Raw genomic sequence first — 19262 nt, 5'->3', positions numbered from 1 at the left:
ATTTCACCAAAAGGGATACTCAGATAGCAAAGCACATGAAAAGATGCTCAGCATTATTAGTCATTAGGGAAATACAAAGTAAAAAAACCACAGTGAAATAAGCTTACACACACATTAAAATGGCTAAACTTAAACAGTCATCATACCAAATATCGGTGAGGACGTGGAGCAGCTGGGACACTGACAGACTGATAGTGATGAAGTAAAATGGTACAGTCACTTTGGAGAACAGTTTGGCAGTGAAATACACCTAGGACCCCGCCATTCCACTCCTAGATACTTACTCAAGAAAAGCGAACAACTTGTACAAAATGTTTTTAGCAGCTTTATTTCTAATAGCCAAAAACTGGAAACTCAAATGTCTATCAAATTATGGTATATCCATATAATGGACTACCACTCAGCAATAAAAAATAAATGAGTGACACACACAGGTATGTCTCCCCAAATAATCATGATGAGTGGAAAGAAGACAAAAAAGTATACACATTAAGTACGATTCCACTTTTAGGTAATTACAGAAAATTCAAACTTATCTACAGTGACAAAGCTGATCAGTGACTGCCTGGGGATGAGAAGAGTAGCTAGAGGGGATTATACAAGAACACAAGAAAATTGCAGGGAGGCGGGAGGTGAGGGTTGTTCATTATCTTGATTAGAGTGGTTTCATGGATGTATACATGTGTCCAATTTTACCAAATTGTATACTTAATTTTAAAATGTCATTTACCTTTTTCACTCTTGTATTCCTCTGAGTATACAATGATGGTTTCCAAAGGTTAAATGACATGATGATGTCATCACTCTTATAGCTAATAAAATGTGTGCTCATGCATTGTTTTAAAATTTTGTTTTATTTTCCAGGATGGTAAATATATATGTAAACAGTGGTGTGCTAGAGCAGGACTGCACCAGCTCACAAGTGCTAAGTGCATTTATTTCCAACTCTGTTTAGAGGTGTCATATTGACAGTCTGAACCTTGGCCACAGTGAAAGTATTTACACCATGGAAACTGGCAAATGCTACTGCAAAATCAGGGTTTTGGGGACAGCTGGTTGTTAAACGTTTTACCAGCCCAACATATACATAAAAATAAAGTTCATTGGAATTCTTAATTTTTAATGGTGCAAAAGGATTCTGAAAACCACTAGGCTAAAAATTTGCCTTTATCAAGCTAGAAAGTGTTACTAGGGAGAAAAACAAAAAGTAAAAGATTTTCAGACACTCATCCCATCAAGAAAATCTTTTGCAGAGACTCATCTTTGGTTGCCTTGACCAAATGCCACCAGTCATTCTCCCAAAGGACTCACTGTTGACACAGCCTTTCCCCTAAGACCAGGAGGGTCTGGGCTTGATTCATTAGCTCCTTCTTGAATCTGAAGAACCTCCAGGCTGCTAGGAAGGACTGGGGCTGCCATCTCCTCTAGCAAACACCAAGGGTCCATCACCTTGCTTCCCATAGTTGCTCACAGACTAAAAATGTAACTTTAACATCCTGCTCCAAAAAAGCGTAGCACCAGACCAAGTTTTCTACATAATGGATTCCAACTCCAGCAATGAGATGAGAGGTGTGTGTGACACAAATGTATTTGTAGCAGGTGAATCAACCTAGATACCAAGGTCTGATACTTTTACCAACTACTATGAGGCAACTTAGCATGGAAGGTATATAGTCATCCCCTCTTCCTTCTGCTCTCAATGCCAGCCTGAGTCCTTTTTAACTATTTAATATGGTGTGAAAAATACCATGTGCTGATGCTCCATCATCTCATTAGAAAGTTCCCAGGAAGGGGAAAAAGCTGAAATTTAAAAAAAAAAAAAAAAAAAAAATCTCTTTAAAGAATTCAGCAGGGAATGGATTACGTTGCAGGAACATACCCTCCTGTTTGTAACATGTTAGAAACATAAACCTTAGGGCTTTTTCGCCTCCACTGCATAGAGGTCTGACCGCTTCTGGCTAAAAATGGGGATTTGCTGGCGTATTTCAGCCAACTTCTTCAGGTCTGCAAAAACAGGAAAGTGTACCATTACTAAGACATTAACTCCTCACTAACCAATGAGGATTTCTTCTGCAAACAGTATAAAACCCACCAGAATCTCAGCAAGTAACTCAGTAATATCAGCCTTGTCCGGAGTCCCAGGTGGCCTGGCACCATCCCTGGGGTCATTTCAAACCAAACCAAGAAAACTTAAGCTGAGCAACAGCCCCCCGGGGCTTGGCCAGAGAACTAAGGATAAAGGAGAAGGGGGCCCAAGGGAGCCCTTCCAGGGGACAGCAGCTTCAGAGCTACGGGATCACCCCAGACCGATGGGGACACCACAGACCTAAGCTGTGCCAACGGCAAACCTTACCTATGTGGCAAACCTTACCTATGTCTGAACACATGACCGTCTCCTCGGTGCCGGCTTCAGCAAGGACATCCCCCCTGAAAGAGATTCCAGAGGGAGGGAGTGGGTACTAACATCCCTGCCCTCCTCCCACCTCAGGGCCCCAGGGGAAGGAATCAGGAGACTGAAGACAGGAAGGGAGGGGCATACATTCCTGCTCCACAATTTAAGTAGCTGTGTGGCCTTGTGGCGAGTCATCTGCAATCTCGTTCCCTAACCTATAAAGTGGAAATAAGAGCTCTGTGAGGACTGAGCAGATTATGCAGTAGGTTTCGTAAACTGCCAACTGCTAGGAAATGGTGGTTATTCCACGATTATAAACCTCCAGGAACAGAGCTCCCTGTAAAGATTGGGAAGCTCCGTCCTGTCACTTCGTGACTGTGGCAGTAAGACCGTTTCGGGAGGGTGGGCTGGTTCTTTGCACCTTCCAAGGCTGGGGACAGGGAGGCTGGGCCTGAACAGAGCCCAGCGCTGCCTGGGTCTCTGGTCTCATGCTTGTGGCCCCTAGTATCTTGTTATCGGGTTTTAGTTTTTTGAAGGAAAGAAGTGGTGGGGAAACCACACCCCAACGGGAGAGGAACTCCAAGCTTAGAAATAGCAACACTCCTCCTGCCTAAATCTGGGAAAAGGCTGATCTGGAAAACCTTCCAGTCCTGAGTTTCTTGGCCCAAAGCAGGACTTCAAAGACATCTATCGAAATGAAATTTCTCCAAAACACAAAATAATCTGACCCAACAAAGAATCTGACAAAGTAAATGGTTCCATTTCCCAGATGGCCACAAATTTCTGGCACCAATGAGCTACAAACATCATCATTAATGCCATTTAACCGAATTATTTTTATTCTTTTCCATTTCCTCCCCATTTGCCCCGGCATTCAAAGATCTCTCTCTGGGGTAACCCCAGGCACCCATCCTGATGTCAATATAAGCCAGAAGGCCCCCCAAATCCTACAGACAGAATTTTGAAAAGGAACAAAGATAAATCATGTACAACTACTTCGTCTCAGAAGCAGCTCGCCCAGTAACAGGGTTCATCAGGAGAACCAGCAGGGAGCAGAGCCGCCCAAGAGGCCAGGAAGTCTATCACCAACATCTGGACAGAGGAACTTGAACCAAGTTGGAGAAAATCTTCAAGCCAGTTCATCCTTCCAGCCTGCCAATGCCTCCCAAATCCTAATGTGCACGAGGCTCCCTGGTCATATCTTCCAAGGCCTTCCCCTATCACATACTTTAATCTTTGGGTCCTATAAAAATAAAGAACTTCAGGGACCCACAGTGATCAATAACCCTTCTCAGCCTTGTTACTGGTCTATTTACCCTGCAATTATAGAAATACACATCAGTGTGTGTGTAATCATACAAATATGTGAGAAGTGGTATGGAATAACCCCAAGTTCTGAAGTCAAAAGTCCTGAATCTAAACACCGGCCCTAGCCACTTTGTCCCATGAACTTAATTCTGCCATCTATAAACGGAGCCCAATTTGGGAAAAGTCTCTGAGTTCACACGGAGACCACGTGTGCAGAAGTGCTACGAAACCCCCCGCGGCTACAGCCCACGAGCTGCATACGGTAACGAGTGATTGCGCGCTGGGGGGGCTTTGGTGCCGCTTCACTAGGACGAGGCTTGTCCCTGTCACAGAGGTCAAGGGCAGAGTTCCCCTTAATTGAACTCATCCTCCCCCATCCTCTATTCATTAGGCAGGGAGCAAAATCCTCACCCTGTAACTAATTCCTGTTCTAGAACCAGTCACCCAGCTTAAATTTTAACCCAAAGCCAAGATGTCTGGGAGCCCTTTTTACTAAAATCATCAGTGTTGCCTTGTTTCCCCCAGGTGATCCAAGTCCAACTGACAAAAGAGACACGCAGAAACTCAGAAGAGGGCTAAGGCCAAATACTCAGTCAGGACAGCAGGGCCACTTCTTCCTCACATGGTTTTCAAGTGGAAGGGCCTCTCGCAGACGAGGCGCAGACCTGGCAGGCATGTGAGGATATGGGGATTCGAGGGAGCGGCAGGGCTGGTGGGGAATCAGAAAACCCACCCACCCAAGTGCCGTCTCTCTCAAGCTCCCGGGGAGCCTGTCCCTGCTTAGCCAACTCACCAAGGACTCACAACAGTGCTGTGTCCCCAGGCAACATATGAGGCTTGATCATCCCGGGCAGGAGATGCTGTGGCCACATACACCTGATTGTCAACAGCCCTGTTGTCAACAAAAAAGAGAGAATTCATACATTATAGATGGGCAACATTTTTCTATTCCAAATGTACGGATCCTTCTTTTAAAAACTAGGACTGGGTAGGCTGGCTCTGACGTGGAAGGAAATACCCAAAGCCATGAAACCCTCTCTTCAAAAAGTATCTTAATGCGTAAACCAGTTCTCAGCTGGGGGTGATTTTGCCCAGTGGGGACATTTGCCAATGTCCAAAGACAATGACTTTGACTTTTTGACTTTGGTGATAGCAGGTTACTACTGGCACCTAGTAGATGGAGACCAGGGTGCTGCGAACATCCCACCGTGCGCAGGGCAGCCCCAAAACAAAGAACGACCTAGTCCAAAATGTCAGTCCCGCCACAGCTGACACCCTGGCCGGAGCCAACCTGTTAACCTACAAAAGAGCAAGTCAAGGTGGCCAGAGAGAATGGACCAGCCTCGCTGGGGCCGTACGCCTTGCAGGGCCGCATGGGACTTCCATGCCCCCAGTGGCCGAAGTCCCATCAGCTCAAATTAGATAAGAATTTCAGGTGGCAGCCTGGGTACCTCAAGCCACCTCACCCGGGAGCTCTCTGGGCTCAATCAGCGGATCCATGCCAGGCCATTCCAATGTTTCTCAAGCTTTTCTGCTTTCTTCAAGACTGCATTCATTAATATACATGGTATCAGATGCCCCTACCCCATCTTCAACCAAGCAACCAGCCAAACACCTCTGCTGCCTCCTCTGATAAAAATCACCATCATTTTTAGAGGTGAGAATAGCGGCTACATCTGGGCAAAAAAGGGCAGGGTTGATGGAGGAACAAAAGGGAGCATTCTAGAGGTCTGCAGGTGTTCTGTGTTGACCTCGGTCCCAGGTGAATACGCGGGTAGAAAATTCACTGACCTACAGACTTAAAATTGGTGTCCTGCTCTTTTATTATACCTCAAGTAACAGAACCGTAATGAAGAAAACTGGCATTTCTGACCACCATTTCATGGTTTTCAGCACACTTTACACAGACACACACAGTCACACTCTTCCTCCCTCCCATGTTACACCCACCTCTGCTAGCCGCCCTTCACTGCTCACTCTCCAACCCTAGGGGACTCAGGACACAGCTACTGTGACGTGCCAAAGACACTGTGCAATGCCTCGGACTATAGATTAGAAAACCAAGACCTTATGACAAGTGTCTTGGCAGAGTATTCCAGGAAGAGCAGAATGGTGTAAAGGATGGGGGGGATAAGCACCCCAATCTGCAGAGCACAGTCAACGGGCTGATTCATCTCTTCCGACTGCATCTGGATGGCAAAGCAGGCTGGGTCAGGGGCAGCATTCTGAGTCAGGAACGCTGGTACTTCCACCAAACTGGAAATCTTTTCACAAAGCAACACTGAGACACCTGAAGGTATGCCTGAGGTGCTTTCTTACCGGCCTCGTTGAAGCAACTCCCAGTGGGCTGGTCCAGTGGTCATATTAAAAGCTCCAGGATATACCAACAGCTGACAGCCTTGGGAGAGAAAGGCCAGAGAAGAGTGGGCCCAGGTTAACACCCCACCACACTAGCTCCCCATTCTGTTCTCTACCCAGTGGGGACCAAACTCGAACTTCCCCAAGCATGAAAAGATGTCAGCCAAGCCGGACACTGTCAGGAGTACTAAGTTACGGCTCTGAATTCCTTTAGAGACACACACACGCTACACACACATACAAATGCAGTGGTATTGATGACCAAAACCAGGGTATGTGACTGCACTTAAAAAAAAAAAAAAAAAAAAAAAAATCATTCAAATTTCTCTCAGCACCATACGGTCAGCTCCACACGGCCAAGGACCACATTCGTTAATGCTTTTAGGTGAAATGGGGGGCAGAGTAGGTGCTGTAATGCTTACTGAGAGAGCTCAACAGGGTCTGCCAACCCAGAGCCCACGCACGTCCACCTTTTTTGCTGAGCAGGCCATCAAAATGTTTGCACCCACTCCACTTTAAGGGAAAAGTCAAGTCCGGATCAGAGTAGTTTGGACAGTCTAGCAGGGATGCTCACATTTGTTGAGTACCATACGGAGAGCTAAGTTCTCCCTCCTTAATCTCCACACACCATGCCTATGAAAAACCTGAGATCCACAGAGCTCTAAAAATTAAATAATTTACTCGAAGTATCACGTCAATTAAGGAGGAGAGCTGGAAGCAGAACCCGGATCTTCTGACTTGGCTCAGTGTTCTTCCAAGCCAGTAGGATATTTCTTCTCTGGACCAAAAGGTCACAGACTATATTTCTACTGTAACCAATATCTAGGACTATTGAGTGTGAAATCCATGACAGACATCCTAGACCACATCCTTATTTCTAGTGGGCTCCATGTGACTCTTTCCAAACATGGTAGCAAGAAGGGCTCAAAGAATAGAGCAGATTTAGGAGCACGGTTCCTGCCTTCCCTGCCTTAGCTGCATGGTGTGTTGAAATACAATCTCTGAAAAACCATATTGTCCATATACAGCAAAAGTCTGAGGAATCAGATGGGGGTGGAGAGATTAAGACCCCTTCTCCAGTTTTTCTGCCTAAGGGCTCCCTCGACACACAAAGACCAAGCCAGAATCAAATCTCTAAGCACCTACACCAGAGTCATGGTGCTGTCTCACCTCTCTGGGCGTAGATCTGGGCGAGCTCCGCAAAGCGCAGGTCATAGCAGATGCCCAGGCCCACTCTGCAGTAAGCTGTTTTCCAAACAGAAAATGCACAAATGAAAAGTTAACCTCTTGCAACACGGTGAGGCAGAGTAAAGCCTCCATTGTAAGATCTCAAAACACTGATGGCAATACATTAACCCGGGGCCCTGGCTGGAGAAAATGTATAAGCTTATTCCTGCTTGGATTTTCCCTCATAAAGACATCATTTATCTCAGATTAGAAATGAGAAATTCAACTAACTGAATGCTTATTATCTGTGTGGGAGGTGTTCAATCACAACCTAAGAGGTAAACTCTGGAAGCAATCATGCTAATAGCATGCTGTGACCAAACGGTAGAGCAAAATCAGGTCAAACCCTTTGTTCTCTGTTCAGCCCGCCCTTTCTAGATCTCTGACCATTCGCCTGTCTCACTTCTGGTGTTGCAGTCAGGGTATGTAAAGAAGTAGGGGAGGGACATACGAGTTAAAAAAAAAAAAAAAAAAGGGAACACCTGATCCTCTTCTACTGATACTACTCAAACAGGTGAACGTGTCTGGTACTTACGAGTATCAAATGTGGAGAAACTATCACCAGGACTCAGCGTTTTAGATTCTTGAAATGTAATTTTCCCAGGAACATCAATGTCAAACAGATGGAGCTGCACCACAAGCAATGAATTTGGTTACCTCTTCTCCAGCGGGGTCATGGCAATCACAGCCAACATCTTTCCATGGCCAGAAACGGGGATGCTCTGAGATCAACTACACAAACAGCAACCCCCACCTGCCCACAACCCACCCCACAAGCTGACATCTTATCAAAATGAGTTCTAATATGCAAAACGGGAAAATCATGCTGTAGGCTTTATGACACTTCTTTCCTAGGTGGTGTGCAAGTTCACTGTCTAGGTTTCTTTTGGGAAGCAATTAACATGTTATTCTTTTATTCAGTATAAATGCTAAATGAAGTCTTCACAGACTCATAAACTGACAAACTGGCAGGAGAGGTGGAGAGCGGGAGAGCAACTGAAAATAGGTAAAATTTTCCAAACTAAATGCAGCAATATATAAAAAGAGTAACACATCACTTCGAAATTGGATTTATTCAAGGAAAGCAAACAGAAGCAAATTGGATTTATTCAAGGAAATCAATCAACGTAATTTACCACACTAACAAAATAAAGGAGAAAAGTCATATGATCATCTTAAGAGGTGCATGGTGAGCATGTGGTAAACTCCTCCATACATTCTTATTTTAAAAACAAAAGAAAAAAACTCTTCTAGGAAGGGAACTCCCTTAATTTGATAATCTGAAAAAAGAAAAAAAAGGAAGGAACATCATACTTAATGGTGAAATATTAAAAGCTTTTTCATACTGAGATCAGGAATAAGACAAGGTGAGCTTCCTGTTTACACCTTTTAGTTGCAAGTAAGATCCCAGTTGTTGCTAGGAGTGGTAATGAAAATCACAACCATATTGGCCCAAGGAACCAGAGGACAGAGTTTCACAGCAGCTGGAAAAGTGAGGGAGAAATCCTGAAAAGGAGGAAGCCCAAGAGGAAGAGCCCTAAATTCTACATCTAAATATCTGTCCAAATCTCTTGCTAAGTACTGAATTAAAGATGTAGGGCGGACTCCAGGCAGCCCAGCTGAAGTTGCTGCCCACTCCCAAAGGAAAAAGAGTATGGTGTTTGAGTACAACCAAGTTAACTACCTACTAAAACAAAAAAAAATACAACATTTTTCAGAGTAATAGAAGCTAGAATCTCAAAAATATATCCAATATGTAATTCAAAATTACTAGACAAAGAAACAAGAAAATGTTACCCAACTTTAGTAGAAAGACAGGTTCTTGAACGCTGTATAAACATCTCAATGTTACCCAACTTTAAAGAGAAGGCAATCAATGAAGGAGACCCCAGCTAGACCAGATGTGATAATTACCACAAACGAGCTACTGAAACTAAGCTCAAAGGTCTAAAGAAAAATACACTCTCAATGAATGGACATATAAGAAATACCAGTAGAAAAATAAAAGTTTATGTGAAATATTAAAAGATTTCACTGGATTGGCATACAGGAGACTGGGGCTTACAGAAAAAAGATTCTGTGAACTTAAAAACAGATCAATGTGAAGTGTCCACACTGAAGAAGACTGAAGAAGAGAGAGAAAAAAGGTGGGAAAAACAAAAAACCAGAGTCTTGGTGACCTGGTTTGGTGGAACAGTATCAAAATTGAAGTCCAATAAAAAGAGATCGGAACAGAAAAATATTTAACAAAATAATGCCCCCAATATAAGGAAAGAGTTAAATTTACAGATTAAAGAAGCACAAAGCAGGACAAATATAAAGAAAACCGTATCTAGGCAGGCACATCAGAGTCAAAACACTGAGAACTAAGGATTATGAAAAAAATTTTGAAGGCAGACAGAAAAAAATATAAATTACATACAGAAGAACAATACAAATCACCACTGACTTTTTATCAGAAAAAATTTTAAAAGAGGCTAGAAGATACCTGAAAAACATCGCTCAAATTTCTAGGAGACAAAACGGTCAACCCAGAATTCTATTCCAGCAAAAGTATCTTTCAAGAATGAAGACAAAATAAAGATATATTCATAAACAAAAACTAAGAGAATTCCTATCTGGCACATCCTCACTAGAAAAATTCTAAAGGTCTTTCTGTTGGAAGGCAAAGATACCAGAGAGAACTATGCTCTTTAGAAAGAAAAATACCAAAAAGGTAAACATTTCAGTAAACAAAATATTTTTATCTTTATTTCTTTAAAATACACATAATTACTTAAAAACTTAGTGTTTTGTAGGATTTATAATATATGTAGATGAAACATGTACGTCAACTATAACAGAAAATGGAGGAGAAGGAAATGATACAATTGGGAAGTTCTTAAATTTCATATGAAGCAGTATAATTTTAATTCTAAGGAGACTGCAAAAAGATAGGGTGCATGTTGTAATCCCTAGAGCAACACTTAAAAAAAAGCAAAGACGTATACAGCTAAAAGCCAATAGAAAAATCAAAATGGAATTCTCAAAAATACTCAACTAAGCCAAAAGAATGCAAGAAAGAGGAACAAAGGAAAAAAAAACAGTAAAATGTCTAATGCCTAAATCCAATCATACCAATAATTACATTAAATGTAAGTGGAGTAAGCACTCCAGTTAAAAGGCAGAGGTTGTCAGAATAAAGACAATAACAAGACCCAACTGCAGGCTATCTATAGGAGAATCATTTTAAATATAAAGACACATACAGGTTGAAAATAAGGAATTAGAAAAAGATGTATTATACAACACTAAGTATTAGAAGCCTAGAGTGGCCATAGCAATATCAGAGATAAAATAAACTTCAAGACAAAGAGTATTATGAGGGAAAAAAAATGGATTTCACAATGCCAAAAGGATCGATTTACCAGGAATATTTAACAATTCTCAATGTGTATGCATTTACTACAGCAAAGATGTCAACTCTCCCCAAAGTGATCTCTCTATATTCAATGCAATTCTAATCAAAATTCCCATAGATTTTTTCCTTTCCTGAAATTGACAGGCTAAGTCTAAAATTTATATCAAAATGTCAACAGCCAAGATTTGACAAGTTGACTGTACCAATTCATCTAATGCCCCATGTGTGTACAATATGATGAGGAGACTAGAGAACATTACAGCAAATTCTCAAGAGGTAATGAGACTTGCGACATTCCTTGCTTACCTTTCTGTACTTTACCAGTAAAGTGCCATCAGGACCAAACACGGCACAGGTATTATATAATTTCCCAGCATCCTCTTCAGGAATGGAACCTTTCATTGAGAGGAGAAACACACAGGCAAAGCAAATATTCTGAATAAAGCATTCTTTTATGATCACTGGACAAACACTTGATAAACTGTCACTTGGGTCCAGGAATAAGGTATACTATCTTCTAAGGGTTATTAATGGGTTTTTTTTGTCTTCTTGAGGATGATCTCTCAGAGATAAACTTCAGAGTATAGATGAAATATAATTAAGTCAGATGCCAAAGAGAGGTCTCAAAAATAACCAAACCGTTTCTGAATTCGGCTTTGATCTTGAGCTACACTTAATCTATAACACTAGAGCAACAAGGAGGATTCACTGTTGCTCAACTTAAATTCACCAGGACCTGCAACATAACTGTATCCAAAAAGGCCTCAAGATAGGAATGTAAACCAGTCCTGACATCACTGAATGTAGTTCCTGCATTTCTCTCTTTTCTTGCTTGGTCTTTTCTTCACCTCTCATTCATTTCTAATTCTCAATATAACAGAATAATTTTGCTATATTAAACAGTTTTACTGTATTTTTTCTTTAAGCAAATAGAGCATTTTAAAATGCATTTCAAGGGGCACCTGGGTGGCTCAGTCAGTTAAGCGACTGCCTTCGGCTCAGGCCATGATCCCGGAGTCCTGGGATCGAGCCCCGCATCGGGCTCCCTGCTCGGCGGGGAGTCTGCTTCTCCCTCTGCCCTTGTACTCTCACTCTCGCTCGCTCTCAAATAAATTTTTTTAAAAAAATAATTTAAAAAAATTTTAAATGCATTTCAAAAATCACTTATTTCAAAACCACGTTTATAAAGCTACCTTGATGTATATGGCCTCTTTGTGAAAAAACAAATTTCTTAATGTTGTATTAGTATAATGAAAGACAATCCAATGCAGTTCTTCTTTCCACATTTCCACCTGCCTCTGTATTCCCATTGCTTCTCCAGGGAAAATCAGTTTGGTGTGTCCTTATACAATATTTACCATGTGCTACATATATGAAGACATAAAAAAATACATAACCTTTTGTGTGAGGGATTAATCTGAATGGGAATACCTGTTCATGTCATATTGTACTTGGTTCTTCCATGTAACAGTGTGTCTTGAACATTTTTCCACATTATTACATAACATCCACCTCATTCTTTTTTTGTTGTTTAAAGATTTTTTTATTTATTCATTTGAGAGACGGTGAGTGAGTGAGCACAGAGGGAGAGGGAGAATCAGGCTCCCACTGAGCAGAGAGCCCGATGCAGGGGCTCGATCCCTGGACCCCGAGATCGTGACCTAATCAGAAGGTGCCACCCAGGTGCCCTCAACACATTCTTTTCAATGCCTAATTTACATGGTTTGTATTCCATGGTTTAAATGTAACAGAAATTATTCAGATGTTTTTAATATTTAGGCCACTACACCTTGAGGGTAGGACGTTACCTCCAATGAGATATATACCGCACTCCTTTGCTACTTCAGAAAGCTTCTGTGTGGATTCACCAGGAATTTTCTCAGCATATTCAGGAAAATATTTCGTGCCATATGGAGAATTGAAGCATTCCTAGAATAATGTTGGCAGAGAAAAAGGGAAAAAAACCACGAAAATATCCAACCCATTTTAAAGTTCCGCTTCAAGAAGGCACAGCTGCCTCTCGTAAGCTCTGCTCTCGAAGGGCTAAAACACAGCCGGTAAGAAAATCAACAGTATCCCAGAGCTAGAGAGCCTGTGGCCCTAGGCAGAACACCTGGGCTGGCTCAGGTGGGGCGAGGCGACACACAGCATGTGTGCTCTCTCAGACCCTTGTCAACCTGGCAGATCAGCCCCTTCCTCACTGTCTGCAGGCGAACTATGAGCTCCCACCCTTGGGCACCCAGGCCCTGCTACACCTCGGCTTAATCACAGGACTGTGGGTGTTAGAATGAATCCACGGGCTCAAAATTACATCATTAACTATGAAAAGCAATAAGCCTGTGCTTGAAAAAAATACAGAAGCTTCAAAAGCCACAGAAGATGTTTCCTCATTTGTAAAATGAGCGGTTTCTAAGCTCCCTTCCAGCACTATCATGCTGATCCTGAGAAATCTCTCATTCCCCAAAATATGCTGGACCCCTAGATGCAGGCAGTATTCTACTCGGTCAAGAGTTCTAAGAGGTGACCCTCTCTGCCTCCCCACTTACTGGCAGAGAAACGATTTTGGCTCCTTGTGTTGCTGCCTCCCGGATGAGGCCACAGGCTCGAGTGAGGTTGTCTGATTTGATGGAAGAAACCTGAAGCTGGATGAGGGCCAAGCGGAAAGCTGAGGATGAAGAGAAAACTGTCAGAAGATCTGACTGCTGAATCAGAGCAATTCTCAACCGGAGGGCAATTCTGACCCCCAGGGACACGTGACAACAGAGACATTTTAATGGTCACAACTATTGGGGTGCTACTAGCATCTAACAGGCAGAAGTCAGGGACGTTGCTCAGCATACCAGAGGCCAGAGGCCATAGGACAGTCCTTCACAATAACGAATTATCCAACCCGAGATGTGACTGATGCCGAGGCTGAGAAACCCTGGAAGAGAACGCCACCCCGGGTCACGCTCCCACCGGCACGAGAGCCTCAGTGGGGTAGGCAGGGCCAGCATCTTACATACTAATGAGAACACGGCTTGAAAGGAGACTGAGTTTGAACATGCAATTATCCCTTACTGTTTGATCTTGGGACTCAACCTACCCCTGATCTGGGTATTAAGCACATCTCAGTGCAGGTGAAATCCCTCGGAAATCAGCCACTCGCCGGGAAGTGGGGCAGCGGGCCCATGGGAAGGGGAGACGCCTGTCTCTGCTCCCCCCACCACCAGCTGGGACCTGGTGTCCCAGGCCCAGCTGCTCGCAGGGGTGGGGGGGCAGTTTGGCAGCCGATGAGCTGCACCGGTGCTTATCCCGGGGCAGGGCCCCTGGGCACCTGTGAGATTTTGCACTCACTCCATGAATATTCCTGTGCCCCAAAGAGCACAACAGTAAGTAGCAAATAAAAAACACCACGAGTGGTTGAGAGAGAGACTGTAGAAGGAAAAACTAGCAGTCTTCTTCCTGCTACCTGGGTAAGGGGCTCCACGTTTTCATCAGAGACTGAGTCCCACCGACCATGTGGCCAACAAGAAATGTTGTCAGCCAAGGAGGTCAGGGCTCTTCCAGGCTTATTCCCTCCTTGGGGTAATAGCTACACCCCACATGTGCTTCTCCTATATTCTTTAGAGTTCTCTGGTAGCTCTTAGAGTAATCACCTACTGGTTAATCATTCTTCATACAAAATTTTCCCTGTCCAAGTGACTGGTGTGGTTTCTGTGTCCTATCTGGACCCTAACCGATGCAGTTTTCGCTCATGGTGTGATGGAAGGGGACATTAACGGATCCAAAGCACGTGATGACCCATGAAGCTCTGCAAAACTTCAGGAATTATCAGTAATGGCCTTCCCGGGCTTCCCTGCCCCACCTCTGCTCTAGAAATCTGAAAAGCTCTAGAACCTGAAAACCATTAGAGAGTTCTCCCCCTGGGTGTCGCCTACAGTGGTGCAAATGTCCCCAGAAGAAGCAACACTGACAGACCCTTACCTGTGAAGGCCTGTCTGGCTAAGTGGTAACCCTAAAAGTAGGAAAACTCAGATGTTCCAACCCTTGGTTTGTCCTAAATATAGTGAGAAGAGCTCAACTTAACCCTGAAGCTGCTTCTTGAGTAGTTTCAGAATCGGAGTGAAAATGAAGTAAACGGAAACAGGAAAAACCAAAGCTGGGATTACTTGGGAACAAACAGATACCTTTAGGTGTCACCAGACCATCCTACAGACCCACTGAAAGTCACCACTGTAACTCTGTCAGAAGCTGGGCTTTGTCTCTGCTTCTGAGGGATTAAAAGATGCAATTCACCACGGCTCTGCTGACCATTTCCCCTCTCCCTCATCCTACCCAGAAAGGTAGCTGTCCTGATCCAGGCTGTAACTGCCTGACATTCTGCAAATCACCCCGTCCTCTGAGGGGCTGAGGCAGGGAAAAGCCACCAGTGAGGGGTTTCTTGATGCCGAAAACAATACTAGTCACTTCATCGCCTCGGCTGTAAAATGAAAATAACAATCACTTTTAAGGTCCCTGGCTGCTCTAATACTTACCATAATCTAAAAACGGAAGACTGACCAAAGGAAAAAAAAAGGATAAAAAATATCTAAGTGAAGGGACCAACTTGGGAAAAAGCATAAGGAATGTGCCAGGCCCTTTAAGCACATGAGCATCTGTGAGGTGTCCTTAACACTATTTGGTAGATGAGGAAACAAGGGGATTGCAGGGGGGAAGATGCACAGGATCAGTGAACAAGTCAGTGGCAAATCCGAGCCAAAATCTAGAACTGTAAAGCAGGATGGGAACTTCATTTGTTCGTTTTTGGGTTGGGGGGGAGGGAGGTCATGTAAGTTGAAAGCGTTCCTCACAGAAATCAGACACCTCCCTCAACCCCACCAGGAACCACAGCTCTCAAGTCCACCAGCCTCTGTCATGTCCTGCGTCTTCAAAGATACCGGCCACACGCAGAGGGAGGGGTGTACAAGGACTTCCATACCCCGATCCTGAACATTGCTTCTGCCACTGACTTGCACTGCCACCAACTTGCACTGAGCTCTGTCAGGTTAAGATGAAAAACAGCACTTCCACAAACCTTACCATCTCATGGGAGCCTCCCATGACGCAGCAGGGGCAGTTTATGCCCATTTTACAGGTGAGGAACCTGAGGTTCTGAGAGATTAAATGACTTGTTGACATGGGCTGAGGCAAAACTGTAACAATCCAGGTCTCCAGACTATGAGTCCAGAGCACTCTTTCAAAGCCTCCTGTAAAAGAATCTGGCAGAAGCCTGGGGTCAGAGATAGCTAGAAACGTGCCCCTGGGGCCAATCCAGGACAGGGATGTGTAAGGAACATGTAATACCTAACCTGAAAGCTCAATGTCCAGATGCAGAAAGTCTGTCTTGTCCAGAAGAGAGCATTCCCCACTGGGGGTGGGGGGTGGGGGGGTGCAACATGGGGCAAGTTAACCAGTCCTCTGACCACAGAGTCCAACTGAAAGAAAACAGATGCTTCATTTTCACGTGACCGGGTTCCAACCACAAATAATTAGGGTTAATGCCTCTGCAAAACCCAAGTCCAAAAATCAATCTGTGAAGAGAGTGAAAGCGACCCCACTGGATAGTAGCGCTTTCGAATGCAAAACCTAAGAGCCTCCAAGAATCCCACAAGGCAGAGGTTCCCACACTAGCAGAAGTATCAAAATCACTGAAAGGCTTTACTGAAAGTACAGTCTTAGAGTTGGGGCAGGGAAAAGGGGGTGCGGAACTTGGATTTTAAGTGATCATCCGTCTACCCTCCTCTTCCGGCGCAGGTGAACTTGCGCGGGGGGGAGGGGCCGAATGCACCAAGAAGCACCGGGTGGGACGCAGGCGCCCAGCAAGGAGCAAGGCGCGGGCCTTTCTGGCCGGGAGGCCCCGCGCTCCCGCGGCCGCGTCTGCCCTCCCGGAAGCCTGGAATCCCCCCGGAGTGCGCAGGCCCGCCCTGCCCACCTTCGCAGCCAAGACGCCCGAGGCCCCAGTCCGCGAACGCCGGGCCGGGGAAGGCCTGGGGCGCGGCGGGGACACGAAGCGGAGGCGAGGGGCTGAGCCGGGGAGACCCGCCGCCGGCTCCGCAACCTAGGCCTCCCTGTCCTATGCCTGAGTTCGGGCCGCCGCGCTACTTACTGGCCATTGCTCTCCCAGGTAGCACCATCAGCGGTGCAGCCCCAGCAGAGGTCTCTGGACTGAGCGCGGCGACACGGCCCGGGGCGGGGCAGAGCCGCGCGCAGGAGGGGGCGGGGCCTAGGTTCCGCCCACGCCCCGCCTCCCGGCTCCGCCCAGAGCGTGTAGTCTTTCCTGCTCTCTTCCAAACACCTGTTAGTACTCGCTGTTTGCACTAGGATGAACCAAGGAGAAACGACGAATAACAACACAATCCATAAAAAGGAATGCCTCAAAAGGCAAAGGGACCAAGGTGGGCGACCTAAATTGGGGTAGTGTTTAACAATCGGCCTCTCCGATTCTCGACAAAAGGACTGAACCCCTTGCTGGTTAGATCACCTCTGGCCGGGAATAATACCGTATTTGCTGATTGCCTTGGGCTACTGGAACAAGTCGCTGGGACGGGGATGGAATTACCTAGGTTGGTTTAATCACCCAAGACATTAGTGGGCTCTGACCGCAAGGCTCCTGCGTCATGGGGGAGGGGAAAAGAGAAACAGTTCAAACACAGGATCCTCAAAAGTTCAGTCCACTTGAAGCGGGAAAGCTAGGTTTCTCTTTGTCTCACGCAGTCGGAGAATGCATGAATCTCGCGGACAAAGGAGAGTGAGTAAAGCGATAGAAGTTTATTAAGCAAGGACACGGGAAAAAAGCTTTTAGGAGTGAGAGGGGTCCCGACAGGGTTGCCAACGAGGGCCTCCACTGACAGTATTTTATTTAGAACTGACCAGGCAGCTTGTGGCCTTACCATTCTTGTGATGTCTTGGCTTGAGTAAGGACTAGCGATTAACATTTTTAATGGCTTCTTTGTTAGGGTCTGGTTATTCTTTGTTGGTCACAGGTGACTATTATAAAAAAGACACTCCCCCCACACGCCTAGGGCAGGGTGGTCTGGTTTGTTCCCTTATCTCTGGTTTCCTTACACCTCAGCATTTTTGGGATTTCTGTGAGCCTGATCCCGTAGCCCCCTACCTCTCTCTCCCTACCTCGCCCCGCCTGTCCCTTACTCACTGTTACTGAAATACCCTGATATTCTTAGGACTTTTGCATTTATATTTATTAGGGTTGCTTTTTGATTTTTTAAGATTTTATGTATTTGAGAGAGTGAGGGTTGGGGGTGGGGCAGAGAGGTAGGCAGAAGCAGACTCCTTGCTGAGCAAGATTCCTGAGATCATGACCTGAGCCAAAGGCGGACGCTTAACTGAGCCATCCACTCGCCCCGGATTGCTTTTTGATTTTTGTGTTTCATGTGTGTGGTTTTTTTTCCAGGTTTGGGGATCAAAAATCATAAAATGAATAAAAGCTTGCTATCCTTTTTTTTTCTTGCTATCCTTTTCAGTGCTCTGGAGTAGTTTATTGAAGTGGATCCTAGTTTTTAAAAGGATACTCTAAAAACATTTTTGGAATAGAGACATTCAAGTATGAACTGGATATTTGATGCTTTAATGAATTTTGTGATTATGCCAATGTCTTTAGCCTGAGAAGATGCATGCTGAAGTATTTAGGCATAAAGTGTCAGAATGTCTGACTTGCAAATGGTAGGCAAAAAGAAAATATGTGCTTATAGAGCAAATGTGGCAAGTTCATGGTACTATTTTAAGACTTTCTAAAAGTATTAAACTATAAAACTTCAAATTATAAAATGTTCATAATAAAAAGGTAGGGGAAAATACATTGCAATGATGGTTTTTTGGAAGGTTTAAGAGACTAGCTGGACCTGGCTTTATAGCAGGAAGATAATAACCTTTTAATTTCTGCTATGTTTATTAGCCTATTAAAGTTCCTGAGTCAATATTGGCCACTTATAATCGGCCAAAAAAAGTCACCCATTTCATTTAGATTTGCAAGTTCATTGGCATAAAGTTGTGTCTAATAGTGGTACCAAACATGGCTAGACATATTAGAACATCCAAGTGGAGATGTCCACTAAGCAGTTGGTCATAAGCCTCAAACCCAGATGTTCAGGCTGGAGACTGATTTAGGAGTCATCAGCAATTTAAACTAGGACAAAGTTCTGAGTGTGGACGACAACTTGTGAGTGGACTGTGAAAAGCACAGGCATAAGAAGAGCCTGTGAAACCTGGTAAGGAGCCACCCGAGAGGTAGGAGAACCGGGAGAGGGACGTCAAGACCGAGAGTCTGCGGGCGCTACGTCCCCTACATTGCATGCAGGGAAGCTACTGACTGGGCTTCTAGAGAAGGGAACAGTAAGAAATACGAAAACTGTTTTTGAGCTTTCCTTTAGAACTTTCTAAAGTTCTAACCTAAGCCATAAGGGAAAAGCTAGTCACTGGGTTCCAGTTCTGGTTCTGCCACTGATACGATGCTAAGGCAAATCGCCTCATTCTCAGGGCCTTTTCATCATCTGTAGCACAGAAGGGTTCAGAGGCAAAAGGAGAGGTCGGAGGACTGAG

General features: G+C 44.6%; 1 protein-coding gene across 1 annotated transcript; it reads right to left on the bottom strand.

Annotated features, from left to right (window-relative positions):
- Positions 1 to 312: 312 nt before the first annotated feature.
- NIT2 (nitrilase family member 2) lies at positions 313 to 16905 on the bottom strand. The gene is made up of 10 exons (XM_025873379.2): positions 16813 to 16905; positions 13232 to 13350; positions 12494 to 12614; positions 10992 to 11080; positions 7821 to 7914; positions 7229 to 7303; positions 6020 to 6098; positions 4494 to 4592; positions 2372 to 2427; positions 313 to 2004 (listed from the first exon to the last, which is right to left on the bottom strand). Exons 1-10 carry the CDS (start codon positions 16838 to 16840, stop codon positions 1913 to 1915), a joined length of 852 nt encoding a protein of 283 aa, XP_025729164.1. The 5' UTR covers positions 16841 to 16905; the 3' UTR covers positions 313 to 1912.
- Positions 16906 to 19262: the final 2357 nt, after the last annotated feature.

Source organism: Callorhinus ursinus, unplaced genomic scaffold (genome assembly GCF_003265705.2).
Source record: "Callorhinus ursinus isolate GAN/ISIS: 27379988/994484 unplaced genomic scaffold, GSC_fseal_2.0 scaffold1, whole genome shotgun sequence".
Lineage (NCBI taxonomy): Eukaryota > Metazoa > Chordata > Mammalia > Carnivora > Otariidae > Callorhinus > Callorhinus ursinus.
This window is presented reverse-complemented; position numbering and strand designations above follow the sequence as displayed.

Excerpts from the sequence above, each read along its gene's own strand:
- NIT2 (XM_025873379.2), bottom strand. The coding sequence starts at position 16,840 with ATGGTGCTACCTGGGAGAGCAATGGCCA. Across the intron at positions 13,351-16,812 it reads ACCTGGGAGAGCAATGGCCA|CTTTCCGCTTGGCCCTCATC; the intron begins GTAAGTAGCGCG and ends CTTCATCCTCAG. Across the intron at positions 7,304-7,820 it reads TTTCTCCACATTTGATACTC|CTTACTGCAGAGTGGGCCTG; the intron begins GTAAGTACCAGA and ends TTTGGAAAACAG.